Below are 20,379 nucleotides of genomic sequence, written 5' to 3' on the forward strand. Positions count from 1 at the left end.
TCTGGAGGAAAAATATGTAAGTATAACAGTGTGTGGTCATTTCTTTATTCTAGAAATACAAACAGAAACATCCAAAAAAAACTCTTACATAAAGCACATAAGAGAAAATAATATAAACATAAAAGCCAAAAGGTGAAAAGAAAGAAGTGACTGTTGATACCAGTAGCATTGGACAGCTAAATCCTAAAACAGCAGATTCACCGTATTTTGGGGGAAAAAAGCATTTTAAATATATTTTCTGTATCAAAACAATTAGCAGCTGCCATGAGTTCCGTCAAACAGTACGTATTTCCTTATTTGTGATTTTAAAGCAACAATTGACTTTGGCTGAATGATTTCATAAAAAAAAAAAAAAACGTCCCATGAGTTGAAGGAGGTAATAACATTCACAATTCACACACAAAAGGCTCTTTAGTGCTCAGTTAATAATAATAATAATAACAACAACAACAACAATCTACTTGACCTACTCTATAGCTTAAAAATCTAGTGGGGAAAAAAATACTCCAGTTCATACAAGTGTAACGCATGGCTATACTCATCTTTTTTTATTTTCTTGCTTTTGATGTGTAGCAAAGCCTGCTTGTTTATTTGTAAGTTTTAAAGCAAAACACCAGTTACCTTATTGTTCAAACTCAACATTTAACAGGTTTGAACCCGATGCTTTTCTACTTTGTATTCCCTGAAGGCTGTTAAACAACAAATGGGAATCAGTGCATCGTCCTGAATGCACTGAATGCAGGATGAGGCGGATGTGGTGCACTATTCCTATGAAGCCTGACAATCCAGTGTCTCTTTGATAGGGGTTGCAGGTGTGATGAGTTGGACTTTTAAGCGATTAGTGTGTGTTGGATGACTGGCGAGAGGTAGGTGTGACAGTGCAGCAGCTACGATACACACACTTGTTAGACGCTGACATTGAGGGTCAGGATGTGGCGTGTGTGTCTCAGTGAGAGTTGGTCTGCTCCACTTTGATGCCCACCAGCGACGGCGGCATCTGCACTCCGACCGAGGCGCTGGGAGGAGAACTCCTCAGACCCGAGCTCCCAGAAGAGGAGGTGGTGACGGCGGGCCGGATTAGCGGCGGTGGGGGGTGGTTGTGAGGCGCGCGGTTTTGGAGCGGGCGAGTCTGTAGTGGTGGCGGCTGGCGGAGGAGGCTGGGCGGAGCCGAGGGAGGCGCAGGGCGGAGCAACGGAGGAGGCTGGGATAAGGAGGAGGGTGTCTGCGTTGAGGAAGGGGGGGACGAGCTTCCGGCAGCATCCGGAGAAGAGTCCTCCATCTTGACCTTGAGAGACACAGAAGCAGGAGAGTGAGCACAGGTTCTATGAATCTTGCAGTAAATCAATCAATCAATCAATCAATGTTTATTTATATAGCCCTAAATCACAAGTGTCTCAAAGGGCTGCACAAACCACAACGACATCCTCGGTTCAGAGCAAATGATGCATCTTACCTCTCCCTCCTCCGCTACTCCATCTGTGGCAGCTGCTATCTCCTCACTGCTCCTCCTGAGGTCTCGTGTGGCCACCTGCTCGGCGGCCCACTCCCTCAGCACCTCGTCTAGGTTGAACCTGCGGCGGTAGCTCACAAAGAACGAGCTCACTTGAGCGGACGTCTTGTTTCCAATCACCTCGGCAATGGCTGTGAAGTCTTTGCCATAGCGACGGATCGCTGTGACGGAGACACGAGAATGGGATTGGCTCAGTATGTTGCTTAATGGACATTTTTTGTGTAATAAACATGAAGGGGCTGTTTGCAATCTTTACACAGATACCTAGAGGGCGCTAATTTTCCAAAGAGTTTCACCCTCTTACAGCTTTTAGCACGTAATGACGTAAACTATGCTTGTACGGAACACACCTGCATCAGCTTTTCGCTAATGATAGCAATTTGGATAACTAACATTGGCAATCATTGAATGTAAAGCCTATTGTAACAACATGAACAAACTGTTTTTATGTATGTGCACGCACTCCCTGCATGTGAGTGTGGAAGAAATAACTGAGTGACAGGCCTGAAAATTCCTCGGGCCGACATGCAATTATTATTCAATATAATTAGTAATTGCTATGTTATATTTATAGCCAGAGAGTTTAACTTGAGAGTTCAAGTATATTGAAATATATTGAATACACACGGCAGCAACAGAACCAATGTTGTAGTAAAGGTGGGGAGTAAACTGATAAGCCAGCATTTTAATTGTAGAAGGTGTTTGCTACTTTGGCAGAAGAGGGAAAGTAAAACAGGAAAATCTGAATATCAGAAATTATGTATACAAAAAAACGAAACAATCAGAGTTCTGCTATTCTTGTTGCCACTAATGGGAGGTTATCATTTTTGGTAGATGCATGTCAAGCTCCGCCAGTCTTTGGAGGGAGAGGAGCTATCCAGTGTTGCTTACATCGGGCTTTAAAGGCATGACTTTCACATCAACAGCCAAAAAGCTATTTTAAAGGGGAACATTATCACAATTTCAGAAGGGTTAAAACCATTAAAAATCAGTTCCCAGTGGCTTATTTTATTTTTCGAAGTTTTTTTCAAAATTTTACCCATCACGCAATATCCCTAAAAAAAGCTTCAAAGTGCCTGATTTAACCATCGTTATATACACCCGTCCATTTTCCTGTGACGTCACATAGTGATGCCGATACAAACAAACATGGCGGATAGAACAGCGAATTATAGCGACATTAGCTCGGATTCAGACTCGGATTTCAGCGGCTTAAGCGATTCAACAGATTACGCATGTATTGAAACGGATGGTTGTAGTGTGGAGGCAGGTAGCGAAAACGAAATTGAAGAAGAAACTGAAGCTATTGAGCCATATCGGTTTGAACCGTATGCAAGCGAAACCGACGAAAACGACACGACAGCCAGCGACACGGGAGAAAACGAGGACGAATTCGGCGATCGCCTTCTAACCAACGATTGGTATGTGTTTGTTTGGCATTAAAGGAAACTAACAACTATGAACTAGGTTTACAGCATATGAAATACATTTGGCAACAACATGCACTTTGAGAGTGCAGACAGCCCAGTTTTCATCAATTAATATATTCTGTAAACATACCCTCATCCGCTCTCTTTTCCTGGGGGTCTGGCGGCAGATTTCTTTGACTTTATCGTTGGAAATGCATCTGCTTTGAGTGTCGCAGGATATCCACACATTCTTGCCATCTCTGTCGAAGCATAGCTTTCATCGGTAAAGTGTGCGGAACAAACGTCCAATTTCTTGCCACTTTCGCATCTTTGCGCCACTGGTGCAACTTGAATCCGTCCCTGTTCGTGTTGTTACACCCTCCGACAACACACCGACGAGGCATGATGTCTCCAAGGTACGGAAAACAGTCGAAAAAAACGGAAAATAACAGAGCTGATTTGACTCGGTATTTGTAATGTGTTTGAGAAAATGGCGGATTGCTTCCCGATGTGACGTCACGTCATCGCTCCGAGAGCGAATAATAGAAAGGCGTTTAATTCGCCAAAATTCACCCATTTAGAGTTCGGAAATCGGTTAAAAAATATATGGTCTTTTTTCTGCAACATCAAGGTATATATTGACGCTTACATTGGTCTGGTGATAATGTTCCCCTTTAAAGCATGGTAGATAAGGCTCCTCGTTGCTGACCAGACATGATATTTCAAATGCAGCTACTGCCATCTTATGGAGTTCAGGAGGTTTCCTACCACTGTTACTGTTTTTGGACCCAGCATTGATTAGAGACCCTGGCAGTTGATTTGAGCATTTACGGTAATATAAAACTGAAAAGGAGACATTGGGCCTCCTTGCCTCACCCTGCACAGCCAGCAGCTGCTCCTCTGTGGTCCAGCGCGAGTTTATCTTGGGGGTGAGCTTTAAACAAACAGAGAGGTTACTGACCCAAAAGACTCACAGAAGGTGACATAGCATCTGAGTCTGGAAATGAGGGATGGGAGACACGTACCTCAGTAGGTTTTAAAGAGTCCACACCTTCATTCAGACTGTGTTTCAAACTACTGTTGTTCTGTTTAATATTTTGGACCTGAAAGAAGAAGACAAACGTGTGTTTACTTGGCACTAATGATGTAGTTTTAATAGGGACACCTCTGTACCTGTCGCTTGAGGGACACCAGCTGCGTGTCCAGCTGCCTTATTGTCACGACACCAGAGTCTTGTGAGACAGACAGAGATGTGATGTCGGCCTGATCCAAGTGCATGCCCTTAGGAGGCCGACGGCGGGCTCGTAGCGGGTGGTGGCGGTACTGCGCCCCGATGTTCTCCTTCTTGATGGGGCCCGAGCGACCGGGAATTACCTTGTCCGAGGTGGCGATGTTGGGGTTTTGTTTGGCGGCCTGAGTAAAGGGAAACAAAAATCAATCAATCAAACTTTATCTATATAGCACTTGTCATGCACAGGCAAGTTGCAACACAAAGTGCTTTATACCAGTAAAAAAAAGAAAAAAAAAAAGAAAGTGAGAATAAAACACACACACACAAACACACACATGCAGGCAGGTACTCATTTCATGTGCAAGCATGTAGGTGGATGTGTAACTGTATGCTAAATTTACTGAATTTGTAAAATTAATGCAAGATGTCACTGGTAAATCTCTAGGCAACACACACACGCACTCACACACAAAACTATTGACAGGAGCCTGAAAGCCAGGACTATGAGACTGACAAACAGTTTCTACCCACAGGCCATTAGGCTTGTGAATGCTAGCTCCCCCAGCTACACCCCCCCTTTTAACTTTTTACTTTGATCTTTTCAACAAAAGACAGCTACCATGACCTCCCTCGAACTGTGAACCATCACTGAAGACACTTTTCACCTTTGATCACTAAAGACCAGTGTTGGGTTAGTTACTGAAAACCAGTAACTAGTTACAGTTACTAGTTACTTTATTTTAAAAGTAACTAAGTTACTAACTCAGTTTCTTACGCCAAAAAGTAATGCGTTACTGTGAAAAGTAACTATTTAGTTACTTCTTCTACTTTTTTTTTTAAAGCTCCCATTAATGCCCCTTTAACCTTCATTTCAGTACTGTTATTGCACTGGAGAATAATACAATCTGTTGATCAACTTGACATGCATTTGCATCACTGAACTCTGCTAAGCAATGTGGTCTACATACAACACACAAAGACAAAGATATGTTTCAAAGGGCCAATTTATTTCAGGCCAGAACAAATTGACAAAGTACAATTTATTTCAGGCCAGAACAAATTGACAAAAGTATTTTAAATAGGTGCAACATAACATACGTAAGTAACAAACAGCATAATAACAACATAGCTGTAAAGCTGGCTTCACCTAAGGAAGGCACACGTGACATACACAAAACCTAACCAGGCAGATTTGAATTGTTGTTTTGGGCAGTAGACGGGATCTTTGATCCAAGACACAACTTACATTTAACTAAAATGTTCTTTTCTTTGTGCTCGACAAAAGAAAAGAAGTGAGAATATCTCATACTTGCCAACGCCCCCGAATTTCAGTGCCTCTACCCGGGACAACCATTCTCCCAAATTTCTCCCGATTTCCAGCCGGACTTAAGGCACGCCCCCTCCAGGTCCGTGTGGACCTGAGTGAGGACAGCCTGTCGTCACGTCTGCTTGGTATAGTGTTCTGTGGTTACTTTTTGGTTGGCCAACGGTTTACGTTGTATTGCGCACCCCCCTCCCCTCCCCTTCCCACACCCAGACACACACACACACACACACAGAGCGCAGAGGAAGAATCAGAAGCACGTCACTGCTTCGCTGCAATAAAACACACTCAGATCTTCTGTTTCTAGCCGATACTACATAAAAAATAACGTAAAATAACGCAGTAACGCATCATGTAGTAACGGTAACTGAGTTACTGAATATAAAAAAGTTACAAAGTAACACGTTACTGTAACGCCGTTAGTCCCAACACTGCTAAAGACACTTTAAACTGCTGCTCTGACCCAATGTCACCTCCATATTTATACTGTTGACTGTCAATCAGAATGTGCAATAATGTTATGTTACTCACTGTGCCTTGTATATAGCTTATACTTTTTTTTAATACCTTATTTTAAACTGCTAAACTGTACATTTTTTATTTTAGCTAAGTAACGTGTGACTTGTTGAAGGGTGGACTAGCAAACTAAGATTTTCGTTGTACGGCAAACTGTCTGTTTAACTGTGCATATGACAATAAACAATCTTGAATCCTGAATTAAAACATGGCCAGGCACTGAGGTTTGAGGACAATGCCACCTTTGAAGCATCCACACAAGAGAATAACTAAAATGAACACCATCTAAAATATTATTTAAAAATACATTTTAAAATGTATGTAAAAATAAAATATAAATAATATATTAATAAAAAATAAATAGTGAGAACAATAGCAATAACAGCAATAAAAAATACCATACAAATCTTAAACATGAGCAACATAGCAGCAACAGTAAAAGGACAATAAACAATCCAACAGTTAAAATGGAATACAATAAAATAGACTGAAGACACCAATATATTTAACGTAAGGCAGCTGATAATACAGAATATATTATTTGTGGATTATATTTAAATATTGTATTGTTTTTCATACTATATTTCTTATCTAAAAGTTAGTTTTTCTTTTTAATAGGCATGTTACATGTTAAAACTGTGCTGTTGTTTGAGTTTGAGTTTATTTCGAACATGCAAGTTGTGGGGATTAAACTGATTAAAATTAATTTCAATGGGCGGCGTCGTTATGAGATACGAGTGTTTTGAATTAAAAGCTCGATTCTGGAACCAATTGAACTTGTAATTGGAGGTATCGCTGTACAATAGAAAGTAAACTTGGATATACTTTAGAGTAGTGTGCAGCTTTTATAACATAGGGAAACATGAAGTGTGAAGCAAAGCCCGACCCTCTCCCTTGGCAAACTGCATGTCAGTGGATAGTAAATCAATACTATACAAGATGTACATTAACTACCCTGAACACCTTTCATTTTAATAGTACTGTCCCTTGAGAACATCAACTTTTCTGAAATCCCTTTTGTATACATACAAATATTTTAATGCTCACCTCTTTCTTGGCTTCAGCATCAAAGTCACTCTCGCTACCAGGATCTCCCTCCTCCAGCTCGTCATTGCTACATTTCACAAAATAAAAGCGTTCAAGAACTCAACTAAACATATCCCTCGTCCTTAAAGCTGAGATTCTCACCTGTCATCTTTCTCCCTCTTGCTGACCAGCCTCCTGGCTTGGCGGTCCATGACCGAGGTCCTCGTTCTGGTCTTCTTCCAGCCGTAGTAGTACTTGACCAGGCCGGAGATCTGCTTTTCTGGAAGCTAAGCCCAAAAAGCCCATGAAGTCAACATTTTACACACCTGAAGCCCGACAAGTTCTCTCACCATCTGTTGAATGCGGTGGAAACTCTTGCCATGGAAACTGAAGGCCTGTTCGAACAGCACTTTGTCCTCCACCGTCCATTCGTCCGGGAAGGGAGTGAAGTTGGCCAAGTCGGCCAGCGAGCGCTCCACGTCATGCTTATGCCACAGCAGCATGCCCAGAGCCTGCCGGTTGCATTTACACCATGAAGTCAGGGTGCTTAAAAAGTATGTGACTTCTTCAAAAATTAGATAATCTTATCATCTCATTATTATGAGAAACACAAAGAACTTAACTATTTATTCATGAGAAACTTACTTATTATGCATCTATTTATTTACCTACTTATTCATTTATCTATCCACTTTTTGTGTTACAAATGAATACCTACAAATGTGTTAGAAAAAGCTATGAAACGAAAAGAGGTAGGATTAAAAAATAATCTTCTTTTTCCTATATATTTTTGTACATGCTGTAATGAGAAACTGGAAACGTGATGTATCATATTCTAACTGTATGCATGTTCGAAATAAATTAATATCATAACTAGAGATGTCCGATAATGGCTTTTTTGCCGATATCCGATATTCCGATATTGTTCAACTCTTAATTACCGATTCCGATATCAACCGATACCGATATACAGTCGTGGAATTAACACATTATTATGCCTAATTTTGTTGTGATGCCCCGCTGGATGCATTAAACAATGTAACAAGGTTTTCCAAAATAAATCAACTCAAGTTATGGAAAAAAAATAGGGAATAGCGGGGATGTATATTGTAGCGTCCCGGAAGAGTTAGTGCTGCAAGGGTATTTGTTCTGTTGTGTTTATGTTGTGTTACGGTGCAGATGTTCTCCCGAAATGTGGTTCTCATTCTTGTTTGGTGTGGGTTCACAGTGTGGCGCATATTTCTAACAGTGTTAAAGTTGTTTATACGGCTACCGTCAGTATGCCTTGCATTCACTTGTGTGTGTGTGAAAAGCCGTAGATATTATGTGACTGGGCCGGCACGCAAAGGCAGTGCCTTTAAGGTTTATTGGCGCTTTGTACTGCTCCCTTCGTCCGTGTACCACTCCGTACAGCGGCGTTTTAAAAAGTCAACAATTTTAATTTTTGAAACAGATACCGATCATTTCCGATATTACATTTTAAAGCATTTATCGGCCGATAATATCGGACATCTCTAATCATAACCATGATCATGATCTCTACCTGCTCCATATTGTAGCCATGTTTCTCTTTAGCCATCAGTATGTACTCGTCCACTGAATGAAATGAGAGCAAATGAGAAGAATTAGGAACAGAGGAAATACGGTTCAAACAAAGTGATGAAGTTTGTGTGCATACACATTGCTTCTGACAGCAGACTGTTGGGACACCAGACCAACATGCTCCTCTGGTCCTTTTCGTTGTAACGAACTTGGTTGTCTACAATTGACATTAAGCATGTGAAACGCTGTCAAATTACACAGCTCCAGTGGCTAACACTTGTGTAATAACGAGTATCACGTGTTAGTGTGGGAAATTTCACCCTGAGGTTGTCCCTCAATATGCCTTCCTGCTTACCTGGTTTGAACTCCGGGATCTGGGCCTGATAGTCTCCTCCCACTCTGATCATGCTGTCTGAGGATGACACAAGAGAGGTAGGAGGGAAAACTTCAGAGAAGGATGTGGGCGTGGTGGACCAGGCTCAGAGGACAACAGAACCCATGAAGAAATCCATTTTATGCTATTTATTCTAAAGTTTAAAAGATGTCTGATTATTCAAATTTGACTTTGAAATAATGTTGTAGCAGTAATGTGTATTCCAGGAGCCTGTTTACTAGCACCAAATGGTAAACGGATTATACTTTTATATCACTTTTCTACCTTCAATGTAATCAAAGCGCTTTGACACTATTTCCACATTCACCGATTCACACACTAATGGCGGGAGCTGCTATGCATGGCTCTAACCACGACCCAACAGGAGCAAGTGTAAAGTGTCTTGCTCAAGGACATAATGGACGTGACTAGGACGGCAGAAGTTGGGGATCAAACCAGGAACCCTCAAGTTGCTAGCACGGCTGCTCCACCACAATGTCCCCCAAATGTGATTTGAAAAAAAAAAATCTCCCTCACTTGTTTGCTCCACTCTTAAAGAGATGAGTCACTCAAACTTGAGGTGAATTAAAGGCATACTGCATTCGACCATCGCCAAACAAGAAGAGCCCACCTCAAGTATATGTACACCATTTTGTAAAAACAATCTGAATAAATAGATTCTAAAAAGCTTAAAATGCAGTCTGTTGCTCTGCAAACTATCCGTTAGTGAGAGATATAGTAGTTGGAGCTGTTAGATTAAACTTGATTTCATTGAAAATACTGGCAAAACTAGGCTGAAGTACATAAGAAATTGACCATACATTTGAACATTTAGTTTTCAGCGAAGTGGTGAATTGAAAATGATGTTGCTGTTAAAATGGGACTGTAATATTGGCACTGTAGCTCACATATCTATGCCAGTGTTGCTAATGTTTGTGTCCTCCAGTCTATTCCTTAATGTTACACTGTTGTATGTGACATGTTTTGGCATCTATTACATTAGACAAGTGAAGAGTTACAGTTTATATGTAGAAAGTGGCTAAACAATAGCACTTCTTAAAGCCGCACAAAGGCATGGCCAAAGCTCATTAGCATTAAAGCCACATACACAGTAGGACAGGCGTGCCCAGTAGGTCAATCGTGGAGGGTGTGTCAGTCAATTGCAATGCATAAAAAAAAAAAAATAGACCTAAAAATGACCATTGTCTGGAGTGTTGTCTCTGAATTTCCCCTCGGGGATTAATAAAGTATTTCTGATTCTGACAGTCAGCATGTCTGCAATGTGGACATCATTTTAATATATCACAGATAAACCCGTGGAAGACCATCTACAAAATGTGCAAATATTAAGAGGACAGTGGCGGCTTTTAACCAGAGAAAGCCCAACCGGAGCAACAGCGCGAAGCAAGTGTGACGTCTTGCTCGCTTCAGCCTCTTTCGTCAGGGACATTGTGGGACAGAAGTAGAGTCTCTAAACACGAGTACCTTCTATAATAACACAAGAAGAAGATGCTAGATTTGTTGCTCGTTATTGTTATTTTTTTAAAAGTCATTCAAAGTCTGTAAACACTTGAAAACACCTCAACAACGTACACTGCACAAAAAGCAGCAACAAAAAAATATGGCAAAACCATTTAAAAAACATGTTAATACTAATTAATGATAACGGATTTGTTTTTAAAAGTATGTATACATTTTTTGAGCCTTTTTGAAGAAAATCATATAGCAAATGATGAAAATTACTCGATGACGCCCATAACCACACCCCCACCGGTATCTTGGCAGTCTACAGGAAACCCTGCATACATATATCTACAAACATTCATACATGTTTATGTACATGTATACACATATACATAAAACCACATGTATACATTAATATACATACATATATACGTACATGCATATGAATTCATACATATAAACACAAATGTGTATAAATACACACACACACACATATATATATTAATATACATACATACCATATATGTGTGTGTATATAAATACATATATGTGTGTGTGTGTATATATATATATAAATATATATATACATATACATACACACACACACACACACACACACACACACACATATATATACATTATATATATACACACATATATACATACATATGTATACATATATATACACATAGTATATATATATATATATATACACAGTATATATATATATATATAAATATATATATATATATATATATATATATATATATACATATACATACATATATATACACAGTATATATATATACACAGTATATATATATATATATATATACACACATACATATTATATATATATATATCCATCCATCCATCCATTTTCTACCGCTTATTCCCTTTTGGGGTATATATATATATATATATATATATATATATATATATATATATATATACATATACACACATACATATTATATATATATATCCATCCATCCATCCATTTGCTACCGCTTATTCCCTTTTGGGGTATATATATATATATATATATATATATATATATATATATATATATATATATATATATATATATATATATAAAAACTGATAATTTCTTACACCCCTATTGTATAGGGCTCGATTCCATTGCATATTTAGATTTTTTTGCTCCCATCTGCTTTTCGGGACAAGCGGTAGAAAATGGATGGATGCTTTTAGTGGAAAGATCTAGACCCCTTGGGTACTGAGATAGTTTGCACACTCTTTGCTGCACAGTAGACATATCGGTTTGGTTGACCACCACTCCATTCCCTTCCGTGAACAAGTCACGTGACAACCAATGCACTATTGTGGCACCTTTAAGACATAATCCAAAATTGCTAAAAAACTTTAATATGAGACCCGTGAAGACATTCATGGTGCCTTTGATCAACTAACATGCACTGTTTCTGTGAAATCATGCAGTGCATTGGAAAGATTGTAGGCTTGGGGATCATGATGTCCTCTGGGACGGAACAGGAAGGGAGGAGGCGGAATGAGAGAAACTGGAGAAGAAAGCACCGTCTCCAGTTCAAATGACTGAGTTTTTTATGATTGGGTCAATTGTAGAATATATCTATCTAAGAAAGAGACGACTGAGCCGAGGACGTCAAAGATGGAAGAGTGTGGGAAGGTGATGGAAGCGCAAACAAAGAATGCAGACTACAATTATCTTGCAGCTTATATTTCATCATTTTGACTCTTGATGGATATTAACAAGCATAACTGTACACAAAAAAAACAAGAGATACAAGTCATGAAATGGTGTGTTGTGTGTGTGTGTGCGCTACCATGAGCATGTTCCTCATCGCTGCTCTCCTCCTCGGAATGCGGTTGGCTGTTGCCGTTGGTTACAGTCTTGGCTCTGCTTCTGGACAAGACCCCGGCCCCGGAGCGCTCCATCACAGAGGGCATGGCTTTACAACACAATCACACCTAAACAAACACAATAATTGACTTGTTAACCTTATTGAAACGTCACATATCCCACCTATTCAACTAAATTGACCTGAGGGGCCACATTTTCCAGAAAAGATAAGGACTGGGGGGGGGGTCAAACTTCTCCCTTCACTATTATTATTTTGTTTGTATGTAAAATGCTTTGCCATATCTTATAATGCTTACTTTGCCTTATTGCAATTTTAATTGTAATGCAAGCAATAGCTAATATTTACAACAAATCTGGCATACTAAAGCTATGAACAAAGAGCTATCAGTTGCATCTAAGAAACCTTGCTAAGTGAGGAGTTCAAGGTGAAGCCACACAAACTCCCCCCCCCCCCCCCCACACTGATCAAGAAAGAAAAATAGTGTGCAGTCTTTGCAATACCAATATTCTTTATTCTGTGTTGCATGAGGACTCACTGGCATGCAAACAAACCAACACGCAACATTGCTAACAAACAATTTAATTAATTCGTTCGTTGCACCATTTTTCAAATAAAAACTAAATCTGGCCAGACAATGCACCCTCTCTCAAGGGAAGCGGGCGGGGGCGTGTGGTCTTTGTCTTTTAAAAGTGCCCCCCCCCCAAAAAAAAATACTGCAACAGCTGTCCGGGCAACAAACTCCTGTCATAACATAAAATAAACTAAATTAAATAAATACTATACACATATATATGTATATATATATAATGACACTGGCGAAACAACTCATCAATGTTTACGCCTGAGAAAAAAATGACGAATCTGTTGTGGCGAAATGACAACTTCTATTCACTTCCGGTAGTAGCCTCGGTTTACCTAAATTATAGCCTCGGATACATTTAAATTCATACAATTTTTTTTTTTACTGCTTGTCCCTCGGTAAAATAAATACAACAAACACTGACTATAAAAAGCCAGTGTGGCAAATCGTTCAGGTTTAAAGTCACACCCGTACAACTTTTTGCCACTTAAACGGGTCAACAATTGAATTAGACTAACCCAGCACTACTTCACCTACTGAATTAAATCATCAATACATATATTGTTTATATATATATATTTAAACTGATGAGTAAAATATAAGGCAAACATACTCCCATTATAATGTCAAAACAAAAGTGTCTTTTGTTTTCACCACGCCGTCCACGGAGTGATAAAAAACTCGCTTTTTGCCACAATAACTCCACTTTCTACGGTGCTTGTCTGCACTATATGATGCACATGAAATAGACATTTGCTCAAAATGTTTCCTTCGTATTTATGCTTCTCGGTGCAATTCACACATAGTTGGGGCGCTAGCATTAGCCGCCTAGCTCCTAGTAGTTGTACCCTGCTCGTTACATTAGTAACGAATAGTTGCAAGGCGAGAACAGCCCCGCTGTTACCTGCTCTCCCGGCTCTCCCGAACGTATCGCTCTCGGTGGCTCTTACAGTCCCCCTCCGACGTTGCCAAAATGACAAGATTCTTTACAAATTTGAGTGCTAATTCCAGCTTTATTTACGGCCAGGCGGTACAATGAATGGGTAAACGCGAGCGGAGTGTGCCGGCGCGGCGTACGACTCACTCGACAAGAAGCGAGGTGCCCATCCGCCCCTGTGCCCTACACCAGTGTGGCCGTTTGGATTGACAAAAAGTAGAGCGCGTGAAAAGTCGCCAACGAGTCGGCGACAGTCCGACAAGGCTCGCTGTAAGCCATAACCGCATATTCGCAGACACATAAAGAGTCGTGGTTCTTATGAGAGAGATTTATGTGGAAATATTACTAAATGAGGACTACTTGCCAGTGTGTCAGCGGAGGGATGCGTCATGTGCATCTTTCTGTGCTGAGGCTGGCTGTCCAGACCAGTGATGGGCGATACCATAATAAAGTCATAACCTAAATCAGAAGCGATATGTTTATTTTAGTCTAAATGTTAGTTTAGATGTTTTTCTTTTGGAAATACACACTACCACCGTTCGAGCCAATACAATCCGTTCTTTGACAGGACTGCTGTGCTGTTTTGAAGCTATAGTCAAAGATCGTCTATGTGACAGGAGCCCTCTGCTGTTTCTAAGGACATACTGCAGTCAAAGATCCTCTTTTTTTTTTTTTTTTTTAGACAGGAGCTTTGCTGTTTTGGAGGATTTAAAAAAGGGCCAGTCAGAGAGCAGTGGGCTATTTTGAAGGACATACTTCTCAAAGTTAGCATGGGGGAACCTTGATGTTGATGACTTGTGTAAAGCTGCGTGCATGGTGGGGAGGAGTGTGTGTGTGTGTGTGTGTGTGTGTGTGTGTGTGTGTGTGTGTGTGTGTGTGTGTGTGTGTGTGTGTGTGTGTGTGTGTATAAAATGTGTGTGTTCCATCATCAGGTGTGACACACACACGTTCTCATTCTCCTCTCCATCTTCTTTCTTGCAGTGTCACTTCTATGTTAACTGTGTGTGTGTGTGTGTGTGTGTGTGTGTGTGTGTGTGTGTGTGTGTGTCCTACCTTCCCCTCCCCCCACCCTAACCCCGTGGCGACACGAACACGCGTGCGTGCACACAGACACGCACACAAACAAACTCCTCCCCCATTTTGCCCATCTTTATGAGGCCATTCCCCTGCATCTTCCCCCCACAATTGCTCTTGTTCATCACTCCTAAATATGACTATACAACTCATTAAAAAAATACGTGTATTGGAGCACTGCACAATAACAGCCTGGTTGGAAATGGCGCCCTCTTGTGGCGGTGATTATAATAGCTCCGCTCCTCCCAAAGACAAATACGATAGGTAGTGCTTTATTGATTCCTTCAGGAGAGTTCCCTCACGAAAATTAGAATTCCAGCAGCAGAGTACAGAATTGAGATCGAATTTGAAAAGTAAAAAATAGATAATGGAGGTATAAATGGAAATAAAATAGAAAATATTACATTAAAAAACAACAATACACATATAACAGTAATAATAAGAACATAACAAGAGAAACTAGGCAGTAGTGACCATGTTATGAAAACGTATTGCACTGTTATTGCACTGTTTTTTGTTGCAGTTTATTTCAGTATTGTTATTGTTTTGTATGGTGGGTGGTGGGAGTTTGTGAGAAGAGAATAGCAGCAAAGAAGGCATTCCTATTAGACTCAATTTGTAGATATGCATAAAACACTGTGGTGACTTATACTGCAAAAAGAAAACCACATTTCAAGTGTAAAGTCATGCACATCTTTATTGAACAGTTATATAAAATACTAATCTTTCATAGTTGCAAGTGCATGGGCTCATCTGCCAACAGTTTTGAAGTAAATTTGCAAAAAACAAGGCTTCATGTCTTGTAGTGAATTACTTGGGAACTTAAGCAGTTTATAAAAACAAAAAACAAACAAACCCAAAAACAAAATGTTGTGTTTGAGAACTGAGCAGGTTTGCAATGGCGCCCTCTTGTGGCGATTATTATAATAGCTCTGCTCCTCCAAAGACAAATATGGTGGGTGGTGAGAGTTTGGAAGAAAAGAGCAGCAAAAAAGGCATTACTATCAGGCAAAATTTGGAGATATGCATAAAACACTGTGGTGACATATACTGCAAAAATAAATAAATCAGTTCTATAAAATATAAATTTTTCATAGTTGCAAGTGCATGCCTCATCTGCCAACAGTTTTGAAGTAAATTTGCAAAAAGCAAGGCTTCATGTTTTGTAGTGAATTACTTGGGCACTTAAGCACTTTCTAAAAACAAACAAACAAACAACATTTTGTGTTTAAGAACTGAGCAGGTTTGCAATGGCGCTCTCTTGTGGCGGTTATTATAATAGCTCCGCTCCCCCAAAGACAAATATGGTGGGTAATGGGAGTGTGTAAGAAAAGAGCAGCAAAAAAGGCATTACTATCAGGCCCAATTTGTAGATATGCATAAAAAAACTGTGGTGACTTATACTGCAAAAAGAAAACCACATTTCAAGTGTAAAGTCATGCACATTTTAATTGAACAGTTATATAAAATACTAATCTTTCATAGTTGCAAGTGCATGGTTCATCTGCCAACAGTTTTGAAGTAAAACTACAAAAAGCAAGGCTTCACGTCTTGTAGTGAATTACTTGGGCACTTAAGCAGTTTCTAAAAACAAACAAAAAAACAACAAAAAACAACATTTTGTGTTTAGCAACAGAGCAGGTTGGCAATGGTGCCCTCTTGTGGCGGTTATTATAGTATTTCTGCTCCTCCAAAGACAAATATGGTGGGTGGTGGGAGTTTGTAAGAAGAAAAGAGCAGCAAAAAAGGCATTACTATCAAGCCCAATTTGTAGATATGCATAAAACACTGTGGTGACTTATACTGCAAAAAGAAAACCACATTTGAAGTGTAAAGTCATGCACATTTTTATTGAACAGTTATATAAAATACTAATCTTTCATAGTTGCAAGTGCATGGTTCATCTGCCAACCGTTTTGAAGTAAAACTGCAGAAAGTAAGGCTTCATGTCTTGTAGTGAATTACTTGGGCACTCAAGCAGTTTCTAAAAACAAACAAAAAAACAACAAAAACAACATTTTGTGTTTAGCAACAGAGCAGTTTGGCAATGGTGCCCTCTTGTGGCGGTTATTATAATAGCGCCGCTCCCCCAAAAACAAAATAGGATGGGTGGTGGGAGTTTGTAAGAAGAAAAGAGCAGCAAAAAAGCCATTACTATCAAGCCCAATTTGTAGATATGCATAAAACACTGTGGTGACTTATACTGCAAAAAGAAAACCAAATTTCAAGTGTAAAGTCATGCACATTTTAATTTAACAGTTATATAAAATATCAATATTTCGTAGTTGCAAGTGCATGGTTCATCTGCCAACAGTTTTGAAGTGAATTACTTGGTCACTTAAGCAGTTTATAAAACAAAAAAAACAAAAACAAAAAAAATGTGTTTGAGAACTGAGCAGGTTTGCAATGGCGCCCTCTTGTGGCGATAATTAAAATAGCTCTGCTCCTCCAAAGACAAATATGGTGGGTGGTGGGAGTTTGTAAGAAAAGAGCAGCAAAAAAGGCATTACTATCAGGCAAAATTTGTAGATATGCATAAAACACTGTGGTGACATATACTGCAAAAAAAAAAAAGTTCTATAAAATACAAATTTTTCATAGTTGCAAGTGCATGCCTCATCTGCCAACAGTTTTGAAGTAAATTTGCAAAAAGCAAGGCTTCATGTTTTGTAGTGAATTACTTGGGCAGTTAAGCAGTTTATAAAAACAAACAAACAAACAAACAACATTTTTTGTGGCAGTTATTGTAATAGCTACGCTCCCCTAAAGACAAGTGGGAGTTTGTAAGAAAAGAGCAGCAAAAAATGCATTGCTATCAGGCCCAATTTGTAGATATGCATAAAACACTGTAGTGACTTATACTGCAGCCCTCCCAAAAAAGAAAGGACACATTTCAAGTGTAAAGTCATGCACATTTTTATTGAACAGTTATATAAAATACTAATCTTTCATAGTTGCAAGTGCATGCCTCATCTGCCAACAGTTTTGAAGTAAAATTACAAAAAGCAAGGCTTCATGTCTTGTAGTGAATTACTTGGGCACTTAAGCAGTTTCTAAAAACAAACAAACAAACAAACAAATAAAATAACAACATTTTGTGTTTAAGTACTGAGCAGTATCAAACTTGTAACTGATATACAAAGAAGAATTCCCGAAAAAAAATCTTCATCAATAATAGGAGAACCAAATTACACGTTGAGTGGCACATGTACAAAACTGAGCTTTTTTTTTTTTGTTCTTTTCTGTCTTCTTGTTGATATGACACGAACAGTTAATCATGCATTTTGGGAGTTCCACATACCACACACCTCACAAACATGCGTCATTGGACTGTGTGCACTCACAAGCGCCGCCAAAAGACAAGGTCATCATCCATCTCAGGTCCGTTAGAAAAGAAGGCATAGAGCATTTGAGGATGTTCATTGAAAAGATGCAAGGTAAATGTTTTCCAGTATATGTTCACTAAAGCGCAAGATATTCCAAAAAACAGGCTCCCAAGGTATTCGGATTTTCTCTTTCCTTTGTTGACTTTTATAAAACATGCATAGGCAGTCACTTTTTTTTTTTTACACAATATAGGGTTTCTATTTTTTTTTTTTACTTTGTTCGCAATACTTAAAAAGAGAAAAAAATAACACTCATTTCCAGCAAGCCTTAATAAATCTAACTTTCCTTTAAAAAACAAAAAAAAACAAAAAAATAAACATATTAGCAAATTATAGGTAAATTCCAGTTATGAAATTCAAGAAAATAGGTCATGAGTTATTTAGCCATTATACAGAAAAGAGAAAAAAAATCAGGTCAAAGCACACACCAAAAAGAACCTGAGGTAAGCGTAATATGTACAACACCATAAAACGTTCCATTATTTGGCATTTTGACAACATTGCAACATTCTTTTTTGTTTCCATTTTTTTTAAGACTGCCTAATTATTTCAGAGCTATTTTATATATATATATATATATAAGAGTAGCAAAAAAATATCAATAAATAGTTCTTACTTAGTTTGTACACCCTTACATTTTTAAAAACGCCATCTCGTGTTCCGTCCTTTTTTTCTTCTTCTTTTCTCAACCTTTTTTTTTTTTTTTTTTTTTTTTTTTTTTTTTTTAGTGCTGTCTTTTTGTAAACGTACAACAGTCGGTAAGAAGGTACATTGTAAATGGGTCGTCCCGACAAGAAAAGAAAAGCAACAGACATCTCGCCTCACGTACTGCTGGAGTGGCTGGCATTCAATGATGAAGCACACGGGGGCGTCCCGCGGCTGAGCAATAACTTAGCAGATTTTGACTAGCAGGAACTAAGAATTTGAAGGCGTATCCAAAGACTAGCAAGTGACACGACACCCCATCCTTCCAACCTCTTCCACGGCTGGCATCCATGGGCGAGGGGGCATCTACTGGATACTTTCGCCGCCTCCTCCTCCTCCTCCTCCTCCTCCGCCTCCCCCTCCTCCGCTGGTGCTTCCTTTGCTGTCCGTGCCATTGGTCTCCGAGGACAGCGCCTTGTTGAGGGAGTTGAGGCTGGCGTCCGAGGGCAGGGCATCCCGTCGCGGCGGCATCCTCTCGTTGATGCGGTCCAGACCCTTCGCCTCCGCGAAACTGGTGATCTTGTGTTGGGGCGAAAAGCCTTTAATGGCTGGTGGACAGGTCAAAGACAAACAACAAGGTGGAGATCAGCTGGGATTATGGTCATCTGGAACATTTAGCATCTGTTTCCCTTACACCTGCATTGGTATGAACACAAAAAGTCAGACGGGACACCAAACAAAAAAAAGTCAGAACAAATCAACGAGCGACCTTTGGAGGAGTTGATAGCTCCGAGTTTCCAGGGATGGGCATTTGACAACACTAACATGATCCAATAGTGGGGATTTTGTCAATGAATGTTCAGAACTCCACTTGTCACGTGAGAGTTGAACCCAGCGTAACATACAGAACACACTTTTAACAAATGTCTTGCACATGATTTGAAATCCTTACTGTAAATGCTTTGATGAGCGTCGTCAATTTGAGGATGGGGGATTCATTGCAAGCAGATAATTGGAGAGATGACGCACAAACCCCGTTTCCATATGAGTTGGGAAATTGTGTTAGATGTAAATATAAACGGAATACGTTTTCAACCCATATTCAGTTGAATATGCTACAAAGACAACATATTTGATGTTCAAACTGATAAAAAAAATGTTGTTTTGTTTTTGAAAATAATCATTAACTTTAGAATTTGATGCCAGCAATACGTGACAAAGAAGTTGGGAAAGGTGGCAATAAATACTGATAAAGTTGAGGAATGCTCATCAAACACTTATTTGGAACATCCCACAGGTGAACAGGCAAATTGGGAACAGGTGGGTGCCATGATTGGGTATAAAAGTAGATTCCATGAAATGCTCAGTCATTCACAAACAAGGATGGGGCGAGGGTCACCACGTTGTCAACAAATGCGTGAGCAAATTGTTGAACAGTTTAAGAAAAACCTTTCTCAACCAGCTATTGCAAGGAATTTAGGGATTTCGCCATCTACT

At 39.5% G+C, this 20,379-nt stretch overlaps 2 protein-coding genes across 2 annotated transcripts in view; both read right to left on the bottom strand.

The window, feature by feature from the left end:
- Positions 1 to 28: 28 nt before the first annotated feature.
- Positions 29 to 13,923, bottom strand: rcor2 (REST corepressor 2). The gene is made up of 13 exons (XM_061961065.1): positions 13,745 to 13,923; positions 12,222 to 12,366; positions 8,914 to 8,970; positions 8,695 to 8,775; positions 8,560 to 8,612; positions 7,367 to 7,528; positions 7,179 to 7,303; positions 7,038 to 7,104; positions 4,093 to 4,332; positions 3,945 to 4,022; positions 3,796 to 3,853; positions 1,454 to 1,671; positions 29 to 1,285 (listed from the first exon to the last, which is right to left on the bottom strand). The coding sequence occupies exons 2-13, from the start codon at positions 12,343 to 12,345 to the stop codon at positions 947 to 949; spliced, it is 1,602 nt and encodes a 533-aa protein (XP_061817049.1). The 5' UTR covers positions 12,346 to 12,366; positions 13,745 to 13,923; the 3' UTR covers positions 29 to 946.
- A 3,819-nt stretch (positions 13,924 to 17,742) lies between these two features.
- The window catches only part of LOC133606753 (protein phosphatase 3 catalytic subunit alpha), a 211,463-nt gene continuing 208,826 nt past the window's right edge, over positions 17,743 to 20,379 (bottom strand). Inside the window, exon 14 of the mRNA XM_061961063.2 lies at positions 17,743 to 19,490. Coding sequence (XP_061817047.1) covers positions 19,249 to 19,490 — 242 coding nt within the window. The 3' untranslated portion in view covers positions 17,743 to 19,248. The remainder of the gene's footprint in view (positions 19,491 to 20,379) is intronic.

The sequence above is a fragment of the Nerophis lumbriciformis genome, linkage group LG05, assembly GCF_033978685.3.
Source record: "Nerophis lumbriciformis linkage group LG05, RoL_Nlum_v2.1, whole genome shotgun sequence".
NCBI classification, from domain to species: Eukaryota; Metazoa; Chordata; class Actinopteri; order Syngnathiformes; family Syngnathidae; genus Nerophis; species Nerophis lumbriciformis.

Bases quoted from the DNA above. Each gene is read 5' to 3' on its own strand.
- rcor2 (XM_061961065.1), bottom strand. From the start codon at position 12,345: ATGCCCTCTGTGATGGAGCGCTCCGGGGCCGGGGTCTTGTCCAGAAGC. The intron at 7,529-8,559 runs GTAGAGATCATG...TGCAACCGGCAG, and splicing joins ATGGCTACAATATGGAGCAG to GCTCTGGGCATGCTGCTGTG. The intron at 4,333-7,037 runs GTGAGCATTAAA...CCCTTTACTCAG, and splicing joins ATGCTGAAGCCAAGAAAGAG to GCCGCCAAACAAAACCCCAA.